Source organism: Suncus etruscus, chromosome 8, assembly GCF_024139225.1.
Source record: "Suncus etruscus isolate mSunEtr1 chromosome 8, mSunEtr1.pri.cur, whole genome shotgun sequence".
NCBI classification, from domain to species: Eukaryota; Metazoa; Chordata; class Mammalia; order Eulipotyphla; family Soricidae; genus Suncus; species Suncus etruscus.
The window spans coordinates 18,550,164-18,573,307 of NC_064855.1; the positions used below are offsets into that span (position 1 = coordinate 18,550,164).

The 23,144-nt window shown below is 41.4% G+C and overlaps 1 protein-coding gene across 1 annotated transcript; it reads left to right on the plus strand.

Annotated features, from left to right (window-relative positions):
- The first annotated feature begins 3,980 nt into the window (after positions 1–3,980).
- Positions 3,981–22,887, plus strand: LOC126015828 (NXPE family member 1-like). Its single transcript, XM_049778408.1, has 5 exons — positions 3,981–3,986; positions 4,084–4,856; positions 11,417–11,478; positions 19,678–19,890; positions 22,193–22,887. The coding sequence occupies exons 1-5, from the start codon at positions 3,981–3,983 to the stop codon at positions 22,726–22,728; spliced, it is 1,590 nt and encodes a 529-aa protein (XP_049634365.1). The 3' UTR covers positions 22,729–22,887.
- The last annotated feature ends 257 nt before the right edge of the window (positions 22,888–23,144 follow it).

Consider the following 23,144-nt stretch of genomic DNA (forward strand, 5'->3'; position numbering starts at 1 on the left):
TTCGTGTCTTGAGTACTGACCATTATGTTAGTGAGGTCTATCTATATAAGTGTTTACCCTTTTCAGTTTTGTCCACAACACCCTATATGTCAGCTTTCCTTTCCTATAGAGGAGGTAACCATGTGGTTTTTATTTGACATAGATTGAGTTGATGATAGTGAGGACGAGAAGGTAGAAGAAGAGGGAGACAAGAAGAGAGAATAGGAAAAACAAGACAAAACAAAACAAACCAACAATCAAACACCAAAAACAACAAAAATACGAAGTAATGAGAAGAGAGGCTATAAGAGCAAGGGCATGTTAGTTTGATTGAAAGGGTTTGATGCTTGGGCCCTGTGGTAAAAATCTGTAGGTCTCGTTTGTTGCTTTGGTGATCTGGCTGGTCCTGTGCTTCAGTTCCTAAAAGAAAGCATAATCTAGAGATAAAGGGTATGTTAAAGAGTTTTATCTGGCCATTTTCATGCTTCAAGCAGAGTATGGTGCCTCGTGTGACTGAGTACCAAGGTACCATCATAGGATGTTCACACTTTGTATCCAGGAACCCCTATGAACAGAAAAACTGAGAGGTTATTTTAAATGTGGTAAGGTTAAGGCATTCAAATATAATGTTTTGAAGTGTTTCCATTGGACTCAGTAAGTTCCCGTCATAATCTTCACCTGTAATTCTGTATATGATCCCTAGTAAATTATTATGGGCCTTTGTAGTAAAACGATAATTACATACCTGTTCTCTCTATGCTGCTGTTTCTGTTGTTGCTTGTTTCTTTATGATATAATGTGTATATCCTGGAGATTTTCTTCCTGGGTCTCTGGGACTCCAATGATTCTTAAGTTGTTTCTGTTGAGCTTATCAAAGACTTATATTGTCATCTGTTCACATTCTTTGACTAATTTTTCCATTGTCTAATCATTTGCTTTAAAGCTTTTTTCCAATCTCTTCTGCTGTATGGAGTTGTTATGCATTGCATCTTCCAGCTCAATAATTCTATCTTCAGCTGCTGTTACCCTGTTGGAGAGGTTTTCCATTGATTCTTTCAATTTGTCTACTGAGCTTTTCAGACCTGTTATTTAACCTGTTATTTCAGTTTGGAGTTTTCTGATGTCTGTCTTCATATTTTCTTGGTTCTTATTGGTGTTCTATTCAACTACTATCTATGCTTTCTTTGAGTTCTTTGAACATCCTCCATATTTCTTCTCTAAACTCCATATCTGAGAGACTAACTAGTTGGTTGGCCGTTTTCAGGTCATCAGAGTTGCCATCTTCATTCTCCATGTCTGGCGCTGGCCTGTGTTGTTTCCTCGTTGTCACACTTGTATTGTGGGTTTTTCAACGTGTTGTGGTATTCATTGGCAAAATGATGTACACGGCCACACTCCTCTGGCTCCACCCTTTCTGGGCGGGTCGACTTGCCTCCAAGGAAGGAGAGCCCTCCGTGGATGAAGCCATACATAGGATCAAATCTTGGGCCCAAGCACGCAGCAGAGAAGACAGTCCAGAGAGAGATGCTGGGCTTCAGAGATCCAGCACAGTTCCTAGTGTGATTTTTTTTCTGCGTGTTGTGGTGTGATTCATTCATTAGAAAGAGCGCACGGCTGGAGCAGCCATGCTCTTCTGGAGCCTCTAGGAAAGTGATTTTGCTGCGCCCTTTTTGGCCCACTCAGGAGAGGTTCCAGACACAGGACAGTAGAAGAAAAACATGCACAGGCGACATTCACAGTCTCTCCCAGTTGGTAACCACTCGGGTAGGGGCATATTCCTCCAGCCTGAGGTCACAGACAGAGGACCTGCCTTTCCACCATGAATCTATCTTTAGATTGGACATTGTTTCTGTTAGAATTTTTCTCACTTAAGTTTTTCCCCATTCTCTTTCCTTTTCTTTGGGAAATTCTAGAATTAAAAACTATTGCATTTGGGGCTGAAATGATAGCACAGTGGTAGGGCAATTGCCTTTTCCACAACTGACCCAGGACAAACTGGGGTTTGATCACCAGCATCTAATATGGTCCCCTGAGCCTGCCACGAGCAGTTTCTGAGTGCAGAGCTAGGAGTAACCCCTGAGCACCACCAGGTGTGGCCCAAAAACTAAATACGTATTAGCTCTTAAAGCTGAAACCTAAGGGTCATTCTCTGATGTTTTCTTCATTTTCTTGGTAAGGTTTTGAGCCATATCCCACAGTGTACAGGACTTACACCTGGTTTTATCCTCAGGAATCATTCTTGACTATGCTCAGAATCCATACACAGTGCCAGTGATTGAAGACATTTTGGCCACACACTAAACCTGATTCTCTTCTCTCTCTCTTTTTATTCTCTCTCATTATCCCCTTCTTCCACCTCTCTCCCTCTGTATCTCTCTCTGAGATCCCTCTTTATTTTTAATTTATTTTTCCTATTTTTTGGAGCAGAGATTGTTTAATACATCTTGGTCTTCATGCATACTGATTTGTTCTTCTGCTGCTACTTCCCTTTGTTTCTTCTAATATGCTCTTCAGTTCAGTCATTTCTGATTGAAGTTTTTTTATATACTATCTCTTTCCTTGTTGGGCTTCTCCTTTATTTTCTTCAGTTCAGTGGACAGCTTATTCATAGTTACCTCTGAATTCCTCAGCAGGAAAATCAGAGCACTCTTGAGAGCTTGGGGTCCCACCCAGACTTTGATTATCACCCATTAATGTGGGTAAATTCCTCAAGTCTGCTGCAATGTATACAGTCATGGTGAAGGTTCAGTTCTGTACAAGCCTGGTTTGCATTGTCTCATTTTCATTCATGTCTAAAGCTTATAGGGTCCACGGGAACCCTTTATATAGCCCCTGAGGCTTTACACAAGCTGCTATTTTACCAAAATTTCACTCATTTGGACCCACTTGGCTACTGATGCTAAAGCATGCCCAGTTTTCTTGCACCATCTTGTAGACCTAGAGTCCCATGAATGTCCCTATGTTTGGATTTCATGACTTCATGTATTAGGAAACATCCACTTCTCAATTCTGGTCATGCCTGTTCTCCGGCAAAATGTTTGATGGCACCACCAGGACCAGCATGTGAAGGGGAGGAAATGGCCTTACTACCTATGCAGTCACTGATATCATTCAACTCTCTGTATCTCTGGCCCAGGGAATCGGATTCCCACTCTGACATGGAACAGGAACCCACTGTTGTCAATCAGTACTCAATTCTGGGCAGGCATTCCCCTCTCTTGTCTCAGCAGAACCACCCCAGGCCAAAAAGTATGGCTCAGCAGACAGAAGCCAGGCACATTCCTCAGCAAACCACAGTTATAGTTTCAAATGGGGAACATGAGGCATGCTTTTCCCCAGAACTGCTTTTGCTATTCAGGATACAAATAAGCTTCATGGTTATTTATCCTAGGACTGTAAATAATCTGATTGGAATTTTGATATGATTTACGTGGGATGGGTAATGCAGCTTTAGGCAATATGACATTTTAATGATGTGTGTCTTCTTTATTTTTTTAACAATGTCTTTGAGTTTTCAATGAGTAAGTCTATCACTACTTTGTAATAAAGAAAACTGACAAATAAGCGGAACAGAACAGGTGATGACTAGAATCCAGGTGGTAAATGGCGGTGGTTTAACCCACAAAAACCTGAGAAGGAAAAGACAAACATGAAGAGAATAAAGGTATAATGCCAAATTTAGTGATGACTGAATATATGATATAGAAGGGGGGAAAGTTAATACCCAAAAGTATTTTTTGGACAATGAGATTTGGAGTCAACAACTTAATCTTTTCTTTTCCTTTCTTTCTTTCATTTTCTTTTTTTTTCTTTTTTTTTTTTTTGGTTTTGGGGCCACACTCTGTGGTATTCAGAGGTTACTCCTCAGAATCACTCAGTTCAGAGTGCAGATGCCCTACCTGTCGTACTATCATTCTGGCCCAACAACTTAATCTTAATCTACAACTGTTCATACATTTGCTAAAATAAAGAGAAACATTTACAGTCTATGAAAAATCATCATGGCTGTAAGAAATAATATAGTGAGTCAATGTAAAAAGCCCACAGTAAAAAATGACATGACAAGGTCCATTTCCTAGCCTCTCCCATTCCTTGTCATTTCAGCTTTGGCCTACTTATATCTCCTGTGACTGCAACATTTCAGAGAAGACCTCAGTCTCCCCTGCACTGAACACATGTATTCCACCAGCAAAGCCTGAGCAGTCCTCAGACTCCTCTTCACTGAACACATGGATTCCACCAGCAGAACCTAAGCTGACTATCCAGAGGATCATAGAGGACCTGAACCAGTTCATCCCACCCCGGCCCTTCACCCACATCAGCTCCACCACCAGTGCCAGACACAGCACAGCCACCATCCTCCATCCTCGAGACACATACTGTACAGGTGACTGGCTGGAGGTTCTGATCCAGGCGAGGGACCTCTTAGGGCACGGGAAGAAATATGGTGGGGACTTCCTGAGGGCCAGGATACACTCCCCAGCCTTGAAGGCGGGTGCCTCAGGAGAAGTGACAGATTTCAACAATGGCACCTACCTCATCAGATTCCCTCTGTTTTGGGAGGGTACAATCTTCCTTTCTGTCCTACTCATCCACCCTAGCGAAGGAGTGTCGGCTCTCTGGAGGGCCAGGAACCAAGGCTATGACAAGATTATTTTCACGGGCAAATTTATTCATGGAACCTCCCATGTCCTGGCTGAATGTGGCTTCACTCTGAACTCAAGTGCTGAGCTGTGTCAGCACCTGGACACTCGAGAGCATGAAACTTTCTACTGTGTGAAGCAGCCTCATGTTCCATGTGAGGCTCTGACCCACATGATGACCGATAATCGAGACATTTCCTACCTTACTGCAAAGGAACAAAGCCTTTTCCACAAGTAAGTTGGCCTTTCAGAGATGAGCAGGCTGAGGGTGCTGCCTGCTCGATGTGACCCTTCCAGATGCCTCTAACACTCATGTGCTGGAACTTCAGCGATCTCTGCTCTGACTTCCGCCATTAGGCGAACTCTCTGCCACAGTGCCCACACTTCTCCACAGAGGCCAGTATTCTCACATTCTATCATGTCCTTTCTTCTAGACCTCACCTGATACCAGGAACATACTCAGCAGGCTGTACATCAGAAGAGAATCAGTGGGGGCCCGGAGAGATAGCACAGCGGCGTTTGCCTTGCAAGCAGCCGATCCAGGACTAAAGGTGGTTGGTTCGAATCCCAGCATCCCATATGGTCCCCCGTGCCTGCCAGGAGCTATTTCTGAGCAGACAGCCAGGAGTAACCCCTGAGCACTGCCAGGTGTGACCCAAAAAACCAAAAAAATAAAAAAGAAGAGAATCAGTGGCCAGTTCTCTCTCTGCTCTCTCTCTGCTCTCCACATCACATTCAGTAGATCTGACCCTTAAATATATTTTGTTTTCTTCCATTTCTCCCCACACCTAGAGCTGGAATTGTACTTGAAAGCACTTCACCCAGATCAGGTCTGTCTCACCATTCCTTCCTTCATTTATCTACTCTATACACTGCAGCCTGATTCATCTTCCCCAAAGCCAACTCCTAAAATCAGACATTCCTAGTAGGAGTTCTCAGGATGGGAACATTCTTCATATGTCCCAAGCTTTGGGGTAGATGGACAGGGGTATGTCCATCTGCAGACTGGGGTATGTTTAGCCTTCTCTGGTCAGTGATGCCTGTGTGCATGTCTTTCTCATTTTTAATCTCCAAATTCAATTTATCCTCTAAATTGGAAAGTGCTGCATTATATGTACTGCACAACCAAGTGTCTCTTCATGAGCCACAAGGAGAACCGCAAAAGGTCAATTATGTGCCATATACCCATCTAAAACCACCTACCAGTTTCAATTTTAGATCTTTTAATCATTTCCTGTTTTTTTTTTCTCTCTTTTGCTTTCTCTCTCCTGACCCCCTCTCCCTCTCTCCTCTTCTCCTTTCTCTCTTCCTCTTCCCCTTTCTTTTCCCCTCTCTCTCCCTCTCTTCTCTATCTTCCTCTCTCTCTTTCTCACTCTCTTTTTTCTCTCTTTCCTCCCGCCCTCCCTCCCTTCAACTAAGATCTAGTTTATTCCTGAAGTTCAGTTTACCTAAGTTTGGCATGAGGGTTTTCTTGACTAGGTTCTCAACAGTCTATCATTTCTTCATCCATTTTCAAATCACAAAGTTTTCCCTTTTCAAACCACACACACACACACACACACACACACACACACACACACACATATGAAATGAGGGATCTGGAAGTTAGCACAGCAGTTTACAGCACTTATTAACAGCACTAGTCAATTCAAACATCAGTATTTCCCACATACACAAGACATTCCTGCTACTCAGTTGTTGGGATCCTGGTGAGCAAATGCCCTGGAAGACAGCTCAGTGGTTTCAAAGGCTCCACATGCCAAAAAGATAGCTCAGAGAGCTAAGATATATTCTTCACCTGAGGAAGCCCAGGCTCAACCTCCAGCACCGCATGCAAGAAATCATCCCTGAACACTATACAGTATCGATTGTCACAAAGGAGAAGGTCTGTGATAACCATGAGGCATTTAACTTAATCTTAGGCGGTACCACAAGTCTCCAGGTGATTCAAAAGCTCCAAAATCTGGGATACCAGGAGAGGGGTGACAATGCTGGGAAAACAAACTGTGGGTAGCAGAAATGGGATAGATAGAACTTACAGAAGTCTTTTTCCTGTTTTACTGAGAAAATGCTGATATGTGTCACTGTATAAATTCAAGGCATTCCATTTTATATACACTGATTTAGAACTATAAACAGACATAGATGAATTATAGATAGAGAGATAGATATAAATATAAATAGAGATATATACATGGAATGGTTACCACAAAAGAGTCCATTCATATCTCCCTTCTCAAATAGATTCAATATTAAAAAATAAAATTGTGACCTGGTGAAGAACACTCTTAAGATTTACCCACTGAAATGTCTTATATTCATATCACAGAGTTAGCTGTAGTCCTCAGTTTGTTCGTTATCTTTCACTTCCAAGTGTGTCCACACTGACTACTTTCCTCCAATCATCCTTCCTATACCACATTGATTTATTTTTCTATAAATGTTTAAGGCTACATATAAATAAAGTCATAACTACCTTTCTATCTGTGTAACCTGGTAGAACGCCTTCAAAGTCCAGCCAATTTATAGCAGGATTTCCTCGTTTTTATGACTGAATTCAGTATTTCTGTGTATGTCTCCATCTTTGTCCATTCATCGAAAGGTTCTTAAGTCAGCCAAGAAATATCATGCTGTGTTTCAAAGCAGACTTTTTTTTTGGGGGGGGGGGCACACCTGGTGAAACTCAGGAGTTACTCTTGGCAATGCACTCAGAAATTGCTCCTGGCTTGGGGGACCATATGGGATGCCAGAGGATCGAACTGCAGTCCGTCCTGGGTCAGCCAGGTGCAAGGCAAAAGCCCTACCACTGCACCATCGCTCTGGCCCCTCAAAGCAGATTTTAATCCATTTTAATCTGGTCATTATTGATAAGTTACAAACTTATTGTCATTTTTCTCATTGCTTCTAATCCTCCTTTAATATGTTTTGATGCTCTTTGGTATTATGTTTTGTTATATTTACTATTCTTCAGTGTGCTCTTGTTATTAGTATATAACTTTCCTTTGAGGTTATGATGAGGCACACATAAAATCATAAATTTACAATAGCCTATTTCATACTGATAATGTTAGGCAACAGGAGGTAGTACAGGGGTCAAGGTTCAATCCCTGGCACCATATGCCCAGTCAGATGGCTATTTGTTGCAGAGACTGCCCCCCCTAAAAAGAAATGTCAACAGAATTTATTAATATCTCTCGCCCCTCACGTTTTATCATTGTTCCTGGAATTTGTGTTTATATTGTGCAACTAAAAACGTTCTGCAGTTGAGGTGATTATTTATCACATTATGGGGGGGTCACACCCAGCGGTTCTCAAGGGTTACTCCTGGCTGTCTGCTCAGAAATAGCTCCTGGCAGGCACGGGGGACCGTATGGGACTCCGGGATTCAAACCAACCACCTTTGGTCCTGGATCGGCTGCTTGCGAGGCAAACACCGCTGTGCTATCTCTCCGGGCCCTATCATACATTGTTTTTAATCTTTATGACTAAACCCATTATCAATGTCACTTTTATGCTTTTATGATGTTTTGTGTTTTTACTTTCAACTCAACAAAATCACTTTAGAATTTCTTATAAGGTAAATCTGGTGAGAATGAACCCCTCCAACATTTGTTTGTTTGGTAACATCTTGATACTTCTTTCATTTAAGGAGAACAGATAAGCTAACATAAAAGTCTTGGTTGGCAATGGTTTTCATTCAATATTTTATATGTGACCCAATTATCTTCTGACCTGAAAAGATCATTGATGCAACTGCCAGTTAAATCATGGGGAGTCCCCTTGTTTACATTTGGATTATCTTTTCTCTTGATGTTAAAAGTGTTTGTCTTGGCATTAGGCAATTATCATGGAGGTAAGTGTTCATTCATCTTGGGGTTTAATTCACCTTGAAGCTTAACCTCACACATCAGGTTGTACATGTTTCTTCCCAGGTTGAAGAAGCTTTCAACAATGTTGCTGTGAAAAACACTTGCTGCTCCTTCCTTTTTCTCTTTCTGTAATCCCCAGTGAGTTGTTTCTTTGTTACTTTAAGTCTCCAGGGATTTCTTTAACACTCTTTTGGGGGGGAGGGCATATCTGGGGGGTGTTCAGGGGTTAATGCTAGCTCTCTTCTCAGGAATCAAAACTCCTGGTAGGCTCAGGGGGCCATATGGGATGCGGGGAATCAAACCCATGTCAGCAGTATGTAAGGCCTACCCGCTATGTTATCACTCCAGCCCCACAAATTCTTAATTTTTCTTTTTGTTCCTCTGTTAGCTTCAAATATACTATGTTCCAGGCCACTGCTTATTCTACATGAGCTTATAGAAATCTTAGATTCAGTTGATAGAATCAAAATCAATTCCATTTCTCTAAAGTCCTCTACTAGGATTTTTTTGTGTGTGATCCTTGACTCCTTATTTTAATACTGATACGTCTGAGTAATGGGCTTCACTTTCAGATAATATAGACTTGCTTAGGCAGAAACAATTCAGTCTGAATTCTTGAATCTATCTGCTGGCCACCTTTATGATCGGTCTTGGGTAAGACTCCTAGAGAGGAAAGGTGCTCTTTGCTGAACTAGGTCAGGATATAGGGTGGGCTCAATGGTTGTCTGGATTCTTTTTCCTGTTTTACTGAGAGATCGTGTGGTTTTACGATCTGGGTAATACATAAGGCTAAGAATTAGCTGCTCTGTTTTAATGGAGTAACAGGCCTCAACCCAGATCATGTCAAATTCAGTGTTTAAGGATAGATTTAGACATGAGTATGCTCCCACTTTCCTGACTGATGAGAACCCTGGTTCTGCCCTGCAGAAAAGAAGACACAAGCTGTGCTCTCCATCCACTCACCACAGCTTTCTGAGTGCTCTGGCAGGGTTCCCTGGTCTGGTGGGCTGTATTCAGACCTCTAGCCTGGACAAAGCAGAAGAAGCAATTTTCAAACCAAAATCTCTTTCTGACCTCTATTGGAACCAGTCTTCAGGTTCCCTCGTCAACAAGACACTAGCTCTGCTTACCTTTTTCAGGGCTTGGTCACTGCTAGACCCTCGCAGCACCTGTGAAGAGCGGAAGCTGCCAGATCAGCTGGAGCTTCAGGGGCAGGGCCTGCCTGTTATCAGCAGCATTGGAGGCCTCTTTGGTGTTGTCTGTGCTCTGAGAATAGTCATTTATCCTGCCTCTTATTAAAGATATCTCTTGGTCACTGGAACCAGAAGACACTCTCTCCAGCAGATGGAGTTAGTTCTCAGCCCCTTCCGTGGTCATGCATTCAACAGGTCAAGAACCAACAACAAAAAAAAATCCTTGTCTGAGGAACCCAACAGGCAATGAATACCTGCCATGTTTCCAGCTCAGAGCATGTCCTGATATAATTAGAGAGCTAACTGGAATCTTGGGCAGGGTACAGACAAGTTATTCTGTCATGATCCCATGAGTAGCATGTTCCATCCCTTCTCTGTCCCCTTCCCCATCAATCACATTCCCAGGAGCAGAGCCTGGCAGACAGCCTATCAAGATCAAATAAGTAGGTTATCCCACTGGGTCCATGCTTCCCTTACCCTACCAGGACCCCATACCATGGAGCATGTGGGCCTGACGAGGGTAACATAAAGTTGCGCCTCATGTCCTGCTCTACCGTATCTCTGAGCTCCGAGGAGGTTAAGCATCATCTTCCTGTTCAAAGGTCCTCAAAGTGGAATCTGTTTTAAAATGGTTACTGTCCTCTTGTATATAAGTCAGGAATACATTCCAGATCTTGTCAAGTTATCTGAGCTCTATGATCTGACTCCATTTAGCAGCAAGTAATAACTTGTGGATGTCTGTTCTGTCCCTTTATCTCCAGTGATTCCTGTCACACAATCTCCTATGAGCCACTCACCATCCCTCTGCCCAAAATCCAAAGTAGGAATGTTCATCTCTTCCCTGGACAATCCAGAACAAGCACATCATAGAATCAAGTACTGCAGATCAGTGGAACCAGGGTTCCCCTTTCCCCACTCACTATGCCCCTTTTCTGTCTATCACCCGCTTACATACCCCCTTATATACACAGGTGTCAAACTTTGAGCCATCCAAAGGAAAAGAAAGTGCTTTGAAGTTGTCATCATTTCTTGAGGGGAAAGCAGCATCTACATTTATTCATGCAGCAGATTGAACATGACTTACTGCCAAACACTGTGACAGATATTAGGGTTACAGCAATGGATGGAGTGATAATAGTACCTTCCTTCACAAGGCAACTTTCTAAGTTAAGCAGCAGGAAAACATGACAGGACCAGGATTTATAGGAAAGCATAAGCCAGGGGGATAAGTGGTTTCTGAATGTCCTATTCAGAATCCCAAACCCCTTAGGTAAGTGATGGTGAAGACAATGTGTGTTTTAAAGAGTATTGCAGTTTAATTAGGGTGCTCTGGAAATTGTATTGAATTTATGGATGGGATAAAACTGAAACAGTATGTCCAATTAGCAGCTCATAGTAATCCAAGAAAAGGATTTGAACTTGAGAGTTATAAAGCAGGATGAGGCAAGATTTGTGAATTAAATACTCTGAAACTCTGGTTCCAGAATATTTGGGGTGGCAGGCAGCAGATGAGAAGAACTTCATGGATCTTGGGGCTCTCAGGTGAAGGAGGGGATAGAGTCTCCTAAAACTCCTCATTCATATCCAGTGATTGATATAAGGAAATGTTATCATATATTTTTCAGTTATAGGGAAATAATTTATGTCTTTATTCTGAAGCAAATGTCTCTTATTCCCTGAATGTCTAGGCACTATAAGACTAATTTACTAATTTACTGTCCTGTATTTGAAGGTCCAATGTGGGAGTGGAGCTGCTGGGACAATTTACACCCATTGACATCTCCAAATGTAAAAGTAAGTCTGTTCCACCCTGAGCATGAGCCTCTCATCACAAGAGTATTCACCTGTGAGGACATGCTACTCCTGAACCACAATTCCTACCAGGTCTCTTAGATACCAAAAAAATCAATTCAAGGAAATAATTTTGGCCAGAATGATAGCATAGTGTTTTGCCTTGCATGCAACCAGCCTAGATTTAATATCCCTAGTATCCCAAGTATCCCAGATAGTCCCTTGAGCAGCCCCAGGAGTAATTTCTGAGCACAGAGCCAGGAGGAAACCCTGAACGCTGCCAGGTGTGGCCCCAAAACAAAACAAGAATATCAAGTTTTGTTTATAAGTGATTTCATCTCAATGTGTCCAGAAGAAAGAATTAGTGTTCCTGGCCCAGAGAGATAGCACAGCGGCGTTTGCCTTGCAAGCAGCCGATCCAGGACCAAAGGTGGTTGGTTCGAATCCCGGTGTCCCATATGGTCCCCCTTGCCTGCCAGGAGCTATTTCTGAGCAGACAGCCAGGAGTAACCCCTGAGCACCGCCGGGTGTGGCCCAAAATCCAAAAAAAAAAAAAAAAAGAATTAGTGTTCCTATATTTGTTTGGGTTTGATCCATACCTGATGTGCTCAGGAATCACTGGTAGTGGTGCCAGGGGACAATATGCAGTTTCAGGGATCCAACCCAGGCCACTTGCATGCAAGTCAAGCATCCCTTTCTATATCTCTATATCTCTGTATTAGTCTCTCTGTTCCATATCAAATATTCAAATAGATAGACAAATGGAGATCCAGTGAAAGTCTCTGAGACATGCCCACAATTTTTGAATAAAAAAAATTTTTTTAACTGGGGCTGGAGTAATAGCACAGCGGTAGGGCATTCACCTTGCACGTGGCTGACCCAGGTAGGACCTGGGTTCAAGTCAAGCATCCCATATGGTCTGCCAAGCCAGGAGCAATTTCTGAACACATAGCCAGGAGTAACTCCTGAGCATCACCGGGTGTGGTGCCCCCCCAAAAAATAAACAACATTTTTTAACTTTCCCAAATTTTATGGACATGACTTACTAATCTTGACTTGATGTGACTTAACAATTTTGTGTGAAGCTTCCATTTTGTTCAACCTGCTTTGGCAGAACACGCCAGACCCTGTGGCTTTGGAAAAAAGAATGCAGATGATCTGGGCCTGGAAAATCCTCTCCATAAATCCTCTGGGTTTTCTAGCCACAGTTTCAGAGATGGCTTTAATGGGTGACAGAGCTTCATAGAGACTGAGAGGTACAACTCAGCCAGGTGACCATCTAGAGAATGTTCCTGCCTCACTCAAGGAAGAAATCCCCAGTAAGAAACTGAACAGAGCTGGGAGGAATCAGAGCATCCCTGCAATTGGACAGCACAGTGAGGAGGAGAGGAGTAGAGGGGTTTGGAAGGAGCAAAGTATCACAACGGAAACCCAGACTAGAGGAGCTTAGGGGCTCCACACAGCCCGGAACCCCAACAAGACACCCAACCCCAGTTTGATTCCTGGGAATGCATATGGTCTCACGAGGAGTAAGCCTTTGGCACAGCTGGGTATAGACCAAAAGCCAAAATAAGAAACAGAACAGAATCTGGAAGAAGGCAAGAGTGGGGTTCTTTCTGAAGCTCATCCTTGCCTTCAACGTGGACTTGGTATTGGTGCCATAAGGGCGGCTTTTATACAAAGATGCTGAGGCTCAGGTTGGGGATGGCAGAGGATAGTGGAGTCACACCCACGAAATGGGCCACACCCCTAAAGTTCACCTCTGCAACATCTCTTGTTCCCCTGGTGCCAGAGTGACCAGCAGGAACTGAAAATGAATACATAGCACCACCTGCTGGCACTGTCCAAGATACTCTATACTTGGTGATTTGCTAGCCATATATTTTAAACCTCAAAGTCAGGGATAATTTAAAACATTGTCTGAAACTCAACTATGAATAACTTCAGAAAGAAAGAAAGAAAGAAAGAAAGAAAGAAAGAAAGAAAGAAAGAAAGAAAGAAAGAAAGAAAGAAAGAAAGAAAGAAAGAAAGAAAGAAAGAAAGAAAGAAAAGAAAGAAAGAAAGAAAGAAAGAAAGAAAGAAAGAAAGAAAGAAAGAAAGAAAGAAAGAAAGAAAGAAAAGAAAGAAAGAAAGAAAGAAAGAAAGAAAGAAAGAAAGAAAGAAAGAAAGAAAGAAAGAAAGAAAGAAAGAAAGAAAGAAAGAAAGAAAGAAAGAAAGAAAGAAAGAAAGAAAGAAAGAAAGAAAGAAAGAAAGAAAGAAAGAAAGAAAGAAAGAAAGAAAGAAAGGAAAACTTTGTAGTTTTTTTTTCCAATCTTCCTAATGAACATGGAGGCAAAAATCCTTAACAAAATCTTAAACCAACCAAACAAAATCAAACCAAATCCAACTACACATCATAAAGATTATATATTATAAGCAAGTGGGTTTCATCCCAGGGATGCAAGGATAGTTATACATATACATAAATAAAAATACATAAATCAACATTATACACCACATCAGTAAAAGAAAGGATAAGAACCAAATGCAGGGGCCAGCGAGGTGGTGCTAGAGGTAAGGTGTCTGCCTTGCAAGCGCTAGCCAAGGAAAGATCCCGACGCCGGTTCGATCCCCCGGCGTCCCATATGGTCCCCCCAAGCCAGGGGCAATTTCTGAGAGCTTAGCCAGGAGTAACCCCTGAGCATCAAACGGGTGTGGCCTGAAAAACCGAAAAAAAAAAAAAAAAAGAACCAAATGAAGAGAAAGCATTTGACAAAATCCAACACTTATTCATGATGAAAACCCTCAGCAAAATATATGTACAAGGAACCTTCCTCCCTCAAAATAGTAACAGCTATCTATAAAAATCCCACATCCAACTTTACTCTTTTTTTTTTTTCTGGTTTTTGGGTCACACCCGGCAGTGCTCAGGGGTTACTCCTGGCTCCATGCTCAGAAATTGCTCCTGGCAGGCACAGGGGACCATATGGGATGCCGGGATTTGAACGGATGACCTTCTGCATGAAAGGCAAGCGCCTTACCTCCATGCTATCTCTCCGGCCCCCCAACTTTACTCTTAATGGTGAAAAACTGAAAGCATTTCCACTTAGGTCAGGCATTAGGCAAGGATGTCCATTATTGCCACCCTTATTCAACATAGTATTAGACATTCTAGCAATAACAATCTGAAAAGAGAAGGAAATCAAAGGAATCCAAATCGGAAAAGATGGAGTCAAACTATCTCCATTTGTAAATGGCATGATGATATACATTAAAGACCTAAAGATTCCACAGTAAAGCTCCTAGAAACAATAAACCATACAGTAAAGTGACTGGCTACAAAGTCAACACACAAAAGACATTTGCATTCCTATACAAATAACGACGTAGGGGAGAAAGATATCAAAGTGTCTATCCCATTTAAAATAGGGTCCAAAATTATCTAGTACCTAGGAATCAACCTAACAAGAGAGGTGAGAGATCTATATCAAGAAAACTTCAAAGCACTTTAGAAAGAAATTGAAGACGACTTAAGGAAATGGAAGAACATTCCAGGCTCATGGATCGAAGAATCACTATCATCAAAATGACCATCTTACCTAAACTACTATGTAGATTCAGTGCAATCTGTTTAGATTTAGATAAAATTCTTCAAGGACTTAGATTAGAACAATCAATTATAAAGTTCTCGTGGAACCATAAAAGATCTAGGATAGCAACATCAGTACTAAAAAACAAGAAACTGGGAGGCATCTCATTACCTAAGTTGAAGCTCTACTACAAAGCCATAGAGATCAAAACAGCACTGGATTGGGGGAAAAAAAGAGACTTTCAGACCAGAGGGTCAGAATAGAATATCCAGTGACAAAACCCCAAGTATATAGTCAACTAATCTTTGACAAAGGAGCCAAGAATTTGAAATGGAACAAAGGTAGTCTCTTCAACAAATGGTATTGAAACAATTGGATAACCACATGTAAGAAATTAAAGATTGATTCATATTTCTCTTCTTACATAACAAAAGTCAATTAAAAGTGGATTAAATACCTTGAGATTAGACCCAAATTTATAAAGTTCATTGAGGAAAACATAGGCAGAACACTCCAAGACTTAGACCTCAAAGAAGTCTCTGATGATCAGATGTCAATGGCAAGAGCTGTAGCATCAAACCTAAATAAATGAGACTACAGCAAAAAAAAGTTTCTGTATGGCAAAAAAAAACACAGGATAAAATAAGAAGACAGATAACTGAATAGGAGAAAATTATTCACTCAACACAACAGATAAAACTTTGATATCTAGGATATATAAAGTACTCACAAAGGTTAATTCTAAAAGCTCCATCAAAAAATGGGGAGAAGAAATGAACAGTTCTCTGAGAAAAACCAAGAGATGGCCAGCAAGCACTTGAAAAGATGTTCATCATCACTTATCATCAGGAAAATCCAAATCAAAACAACAATGAGATATCACCTTACACCTGTGAGGATGACATATATCAAAAATACTGGGAACAATCTCTGTTGGCAGGGATGTGGTGAGAAAGGAACTGTCCTCCATTGCTAGTGAAAATGTTGCCTAATCCCTATGAAAAACAGTGTGAAGGGTTCTCACTAAACTAAAAATTAAGCTTCTATATGACCCATCAGTCCCCCTTTTGGGTATCTATCCCCAGGACACAAAAAAATTTCATCCGAAAGAATGTATGCACACTGCTATTTACAATACCTAAAACTTGGAATCAACCTAGATGTCCTACAACAGACAAGTGGATCATGAATATGTGGAATGTAAGTACAATTGAATACTACCTAGCTGTAAGTAATGATGCAATCATGAAATTGGCAGCATCATAGATGTAACTAGAATATAAAATTTAAACGAAGTAAGCCAGAAGAAGGATAACTACTCTAAAGTTAAGTCAGCTATAATGGAATATCATTCAGTTATGAAAAAGAATCAAATTTGTGTGTAACCTGGTTGGATCCAGACGGCATAATGGTAAGTTAAATAGTATAGAAAAATACAAATATAAAATATCACTTATATGTGGCATACAAACATTAAAAAAAGAACAAGATGATAGATACAGATAAGCAGAAAGGTTGCAAGAGATGTAATGGGAGTGAGAGAAATTACTTCCGAAAAACAAAAGGTTTCCACTTATAGCATAATCCCATCTTCAGGGTCAATTTCCCTCTACCAGTGGTCCAGTTTCCCTTCTGCCCACCCTCAAGCCTGCCACCTTGACAAGCACTTTATAAAGTTTTCATGTTTTCCATGTTGTTAAGCCTTTGGCTTGAATACAGAGCTATCCTGCTTCCCCACATTATCAATATACCCAATATCTCTCACCCCATTTCTTTCCTTTCTCATCTTCCTTCCATCCTTGATTTATTTCCTCCTCTGTCCTCCTTCTCCCTATACTCTGGATCTGCATACTTGAACGAATATATAAAATAGATCTTTTTTAAATTTTTATTGTGGTAAAAGTGAATTACAAATCTTTCACAGTAATATTTAAGGCACATAGTGACAATGAATGAGGGGCATTCCCACCACCAGTGTTGTCCTCCCTCCTTCCCTGTTCTGAGCATGCATCCCTCATCTTCCTCCTTTACCACTCGTAATGCTAGTGGAACTGTTCCCCACTTGTACAGTTTGTTGTAGATTGGGTATCAATTCTGTTGTCATTGACTTTGGATTTAGTATTCAAGTCTGATCATTTTTTATTTCCACCAAATGAACATATGACTGTTTGGTCTTGGTACTATGGGGGTGGGAGAAAAGGCAATTGAAAAAGAGAAAAACTAGGAGGAGTCCATCTAGGTGTTATAAATATCCATTAAAAAGAAGAAAGAGAAGGGACCAGAAAAATAGCATGGAGGTAGGATGTTTGCCTTGCATGCAGAAGGATGGTGGTTTGAATCCCAGCATCCCCATATGGTCCCCAAGCCTGCCAGGAGTGATTTCTGAGTGTAGAGCCAGGAGTAACCCCTGAGCACTGCTGGGTGTGACCCAAAAAACAAAAGCAAAGAAGAAGAAGAAGAAGAAGAAGAAGAAGAAGAAGAAGAAGAAGAAGAAGAAGAAGAAGAAGAAGAAGAAGAAGAAGAAGAAGAAGAAGAAGAAGAGAAGGAGGAGGACGAGGAGGATGAGGAGGAGGGAGGGAGGGAAAAAAGAAGAAAAGGGTAACAAACCAACACAAAAACAAAAAATAATAAGGGAATAACAACAAAAGTACAAAAAGAATAAACCAAAACCCAAAACCATCAGCTACGGAAAGAAAAAAAAAAGACCAGCAACTTCTAAAAAAGAGTTGTGTTTCTTCTTCTTCTTTTGTTGTTGTTGTTGTGTTATTGTGTAGGCATGGTAAATATCAGGGAAATTCCCTTGGCCTAAGAGATACAGGGTTTCTTCATCCAAAACCCAAAACCATCAGCTACGGAAAAAAAATAAATAAATAAAGACCAGCAACTTCTAAAAAAGGGTTGTGTTTTTTCTTCTTTTGTTGTTGTTGTTGTTGTTGTTGTTGTGTTATTGTATAGGCATGGGAAATTCCCTTGGCCTAAGAGATACAGGGTTTCTTCATCCTAGAAACATACTGCCTTGGGAACAACTACAGGCTCTGTACTCACTCATTTACAACACCCCAAGGTCTTTTTATCATGCCGGGAAACTTTCCACTCAGATGTGGGTGATGACATTCCGCCTCTGTAGCTGGAGCTCTTGTTATTTGCGTAGGTCAGAAGATGAAGGCTAGGAGAGAGTTTTTCTTTATGGTTCTAAGAGTTCTGTTCCATTACTGTTGTTGTGATCAGTCTTCTGTAACTAGTGGTCTTGGTTTTTGTTCAGATTCTAGGACAGAGCCTAGGGTATAGTCTTTCAGCATGGTTCCAGAATTTCTGCTCTGTCACAGTTGTCAAAGTCAGACCTCTGGAATTAGGGATCTTGGTTTTTGTACAAATTCTAGGCCAAGGCCTAGGCTAGGAACTTCCTCATTGGTCCCTCGATAAGTTATGTCCACCATGTTTGTCAAAGTAAATAGTAATTTTGGTTTTTGCTTAGGGCAAAGGATGATCTTACTAGTGCTAGTCGCCTGAAAGATTTCCATAACCTGTAAGGTAGCGAATACAAACTGGGCTTAGTTATGAGCACAACTGAAGGCATACACAGTTCCATGAGCACTATGGCCAAGTGAAGGTGGGAGCACTACTTCCCGAGCTGTGGTGTCCTGGGAGCACCATAGCCAGTACATGTGCAACTTCAGCTTATTGCAAAGAGCATCAAGAACAGGGTGTGTGGGACACTTTTAAAGAATGATAGAAATAAAAAGGATTCCTCAAGCTATGTATTTTAAACTATTTGTAGCCATGCATCTATTACCGCTTTAAATTAGGACTAGTGAAGGATTTAACAAAGGTTAAGGCACTTGCCTTGCAAGCGGCTGTCCTTCCTCTGGTCCCTGATACTGCATAGGGTCTACTAATCCCCAGGAATGATCTCTAAGTAAGGAATAAGCCAGGAGCACATCTGGGTATGGCCACAATATAAATACTAGTAATATTCCTATGAAAAATTATAGGGAGGAAATCGCATTATAGCTCTTTATGGAAAGGCACAGGTATAGACAAGCCAGTCAATACTGATGGCAAAGACAATGATAGCAGGTGAGTGAACAGATCAGAGAGAAAATTAATTATGAGGCATCAAAATGACTCAAAATATCTCAGGAGAAAGAGCAACTCTTTCAAGCTCTTTCATATTCTTCAAGCATATTTCTCTCTTGCTTGTCTCTATACTTCTTTGTTTCTACTTCTTTATTTATTTATTCTTTATTTATACTTCTTTATTTCTACTCTGAAGAAGCCTGTGAAAGAAGAAGGGAAGTGGGGAGAGAAGGGGGAAGCCTTAAGGAGATAATCCCAAATGCTCTGATGGAGAACAGCAGGAGAAGGGGAGGATATGAATATTACCCCAAATAATATTACTTTTCCAAAGTGGAGGATACTTCTCCCCAGGGAGAGAGGAACTACCTGGAGATCTTTTTTGTTTGCTTCAAGAGGCACCACAAATTGATTTTTTTTCTGCAAAGAAGGTAGTAGGACAGATTTGAGAACCTGAGTCAGAGGAAGAGAGACATCAACAGAGACTGGTCAAAGATAGAAGGCACAAATGTTTCACTTGTACCAAACAAGCACTCACACGCTCTATCTCTGTTCCCAGACAGGCAGAAGATGAAAAAGAAATGCCACATTGGCATGGAGGTCCCTATGTCCAGTGGCTATGCTTTGGAAGACAGGTGGGTGACAACATTCTGTGAGCAGATTCAATTTGATGCCACTAAGATGACTAATTGTTTGAAAGGAAAACTTGTTTACCTTCTGGGAGATTCTACCCTGCGTCAATGGATCTACTACTTTCATGGAATCATAAAAAGTAGGTGCATTTTCCCTTCTTCTGGGAATCTGGGCTGACTCTGGAGTACTTTCACAGAAGGCTCTAGTCCCTCAGCTTAGATTTATTGAGTTGTACCTTACTTAGCTTTCTAGATTTGAGCCCTTTCTCTTAGAACAATTAAACCCTTTTTTCATATGAAGTATTTTTCCCCCACTGGTGAATTTACATTTCAGTTGACCTTTCATACAGAGGAGCAGGTACATTACTTGGAATTTTCCCCCTAAAAAATAATCTAGTTGGAGGGAGAGAGATGGCTAGAGAACATATACTGCATACAAGAGCCCCAAGTTTGTTCCCTGAGCACTGAATAGGGATCCCCATCCCTTCTCCCAGCACAAATAGGGGACAAAGAAAACAAAAAGGCCTAGGTGAGTGAGTATTTATAATGTTAAGTTATTCTTTTTTTTTTTACACTAGCAGTGGGGGGAGGAAGAGTGGGAGAGGGGTAGGAGAAGGAGAAAAAGGAGGAGGAAGAGGGAGAGAGGAAGGGAGGAGAATGAGGAGGAGAAAGGGAAGGGGGAGAAGAAGAAGGAGAAGAAGGAAGAGGTGGACGAGGAGGTGGAGAGGGAGAAGAAGGAGGAGACAGAGGAAGAGGAGGAAGAGAGGGAGGAGGGGGGAGGAAGTAAGTTATTCTTTTTTTTTTTTTTTTTTGGTTTTTGGGTCACACCCGGCAGTGCTCAGGGGTTATTCCTGGCTCCAGGCTCAGAAATTGCTCCTGGCAGGCACGGGGGACCATATGGGGCGCCGGGATTCGAACCGATGACCTCCTGCATGAAAGGCAAACGCCTTACCTCCATGCTATCTCTCCGGCCCCAAGTTATTCTTTTTAATAAAATTATTTCTTTAATTGAATTACCATGCAATACAAAATTGCTCATTACTTTCTTTTTTTAATTTAAGTCATTTTAAAAAATGCATTACATAGTTGACATAACTGATAATTATACATTTTTAGAAAGACCAAAAGCAACATGTTTTTTTTAAAAGTAGAAAATTGAAAGGAACACTAAAGATATGGAAGAGAAAGGAAAGTATTTTTGAAAACTATTGACTCACATTGAATTCATGAAGCACCAGCAGAAAGTTTAGTAAGTTCTTTGAAAAAAAAAAAAAAGAGTTAGGGCCCGGAGAGATAGCACAGCTGCGTTTGCCTTGCAAGCAGCCGATCCAGGACCAAAGGTGCTTGGTTCGAATCCCAGTGTCCCATATGGTCCCCCGTGCCTGCCAGGAGCTATTTCTGAGCAGACAGCCAGGAGTAACCCCTGAGCACCGCCGGGTGTGGCCCAAAAAAAACAAAAAAAAACAAAAACAAAAAAAACAACAACAAAAAAAAGAGTTAAAAAAAACACAGCAATAATGGGGTAAGAGTGGCAAGTGTTGTTAATCATACAATGCCCAATGCCTTTCACCAGTGCACATGTCCCACCACTAATGGCCCTAGTTTCGCTCTTTCCCTCCCACTGCCTGCCTCTATGGCAGATATTTTTCTTCTCCCACTCCACTCCCTCTCTTCCCTTCCCCATCTCACCCCTAGCTATGTGGTTTGCAATGCTTTTATGATGATTATCATATATATATACTTTCCCTCCTTTTGGCATCTAGTTCTTGTCCAGAATGACCCTTTTCCAGCTATCATCATCATCATAGTGCTTTCTTCACTGCCCTCACTTCTCTCTCCTGCTATTTATGACAAGCTTCCTATCATGAACTCATCCTCCTGGCCCTCATCTATTGTCTTTGGGAATTATTATCATACTTTAAAAAATAATAACCAGGGCCCGGAGAGATAGCACAGCGGTGCTTGCCTTGCAAGCAGCCGATACAGAACCTAAGGTGGTTGGTTCGAATCCCGGTGTCCCATATGGTCCCCCGTGCCTACCAAGAGCTATTTCTGAGCAGACAGCCAGGAGTAACCCCTGAGCACCACCGGGTGTGACCCAAAAACCAAAATAAATAAATAAATAAATAAATAAATAAATAAATAAATAAATAAATAAATAAATAAATAATAACCGGGGCCAGGCGGTGGCGCTAAAGGTAAGGTGCCTGCCTTGCCTGCGCTAGCCTTGGACGGACCGCGGTTCGATCCCCCGGTGTCCCATATGGTCCCCCAAGCCAGGAGCAACTTCTGAGCACATAGCCAGGAGTAACCCCTGAGCGTTACCGGGTGTGGCCCAAAAACCAAAAAATAAATAAATAAATAAATAAATAAATAAATAAATAAATAAATAAATAAATAATAACCATTTCTTTCTAACAAAATCATTAATTTTTTAATCAGCCCTAAAACTGTTTGATCTTCATGGAAGTGGCAGTTTCAAGAAACATCAACTTCTGGATGTAGACAGGCACATTCAGATTCAGTGGATAAAGCACAGTTACCCTTTCGTCACTCGGGATTTCTACTCTGTGATGGATGAAGCACATATTGGCCAGGAAATTGACCGGATTTCTGGTGACAAGAGCACGGCCATCGTCATCACCATTGGCCAACACTTCCGGCCCTTTCCCATTGACATTTTCATTCGCAGGGCCATCAGCATCCAAAATGCTATCAAGCGGCTGTTCTTAAGAAGCCCAGACACAAAGGTGATTCTAAAGACAGAAAACATCAGGGAGATGCATATACAAACAGAGCAGTTTGGAGACTTCCACGGTTACATTCAGTATCTCATCATGAAAGACCTTTTCAAAGACCTCAACGTGGGTGTCATAGATGCCTGGGACATGACCATTGCCTACGGCACAAACAATATTCACCCACCTGACCAAGTGATTGCAAGCCAGATTAACATGTTCCTAAACTATATTTGCTAAAGTGAAACCATTCAAGAATTCCCAGGGACCAATTTCCACAGGTAACCCTCCTTGTATACTCAGAGACATTTTATTTATGTTATAGATTAAGATCATCGAATTTCAAACAATCTGTCTACCCTAGAAGGGCCCTGAAGAACAAAGGCAGCCAATGTGATGTGAAAAGCCAGTAAAATCCCTAAAAATCTCAGGTTTCAAGCTTGTTCGTGTGGACAAGAGCTGTTTTGATTCTTTCAGCAAGTTTGATTTCTGTCACTCATGGCTGGAAGCCTACCTGATAACGTAGTTGGGTGAAATGATAAATGTGTGAGCCCAGGAAGTTCTGAATGAGTCATCTCACTTTCCATAAAGAACAAGAGAGTAAAAATGCTTTTAGCTTTGCAGTTTTCTTTCTCTGTCACAAATATTCAGCCCTG

Coding starts and splice junctions, on each gene's coding strand:
- LOC126015828 (XM_049778408.1), top strand. Junction 11,479..19,677: donor TGACATCTCCAAATGTAAAA/GTAAGTCTGTTC, acceptor CTCTGTTCCCAG/ACAGGCAGAAGATGAAAAAG. Junction 19,891..22,192: donor CTTTCATGGAATCATAAAAA/GTAGGTGCATTT, acceptor TTTTTTAATCAG/CCCTAAAACTGTTTGATCTT.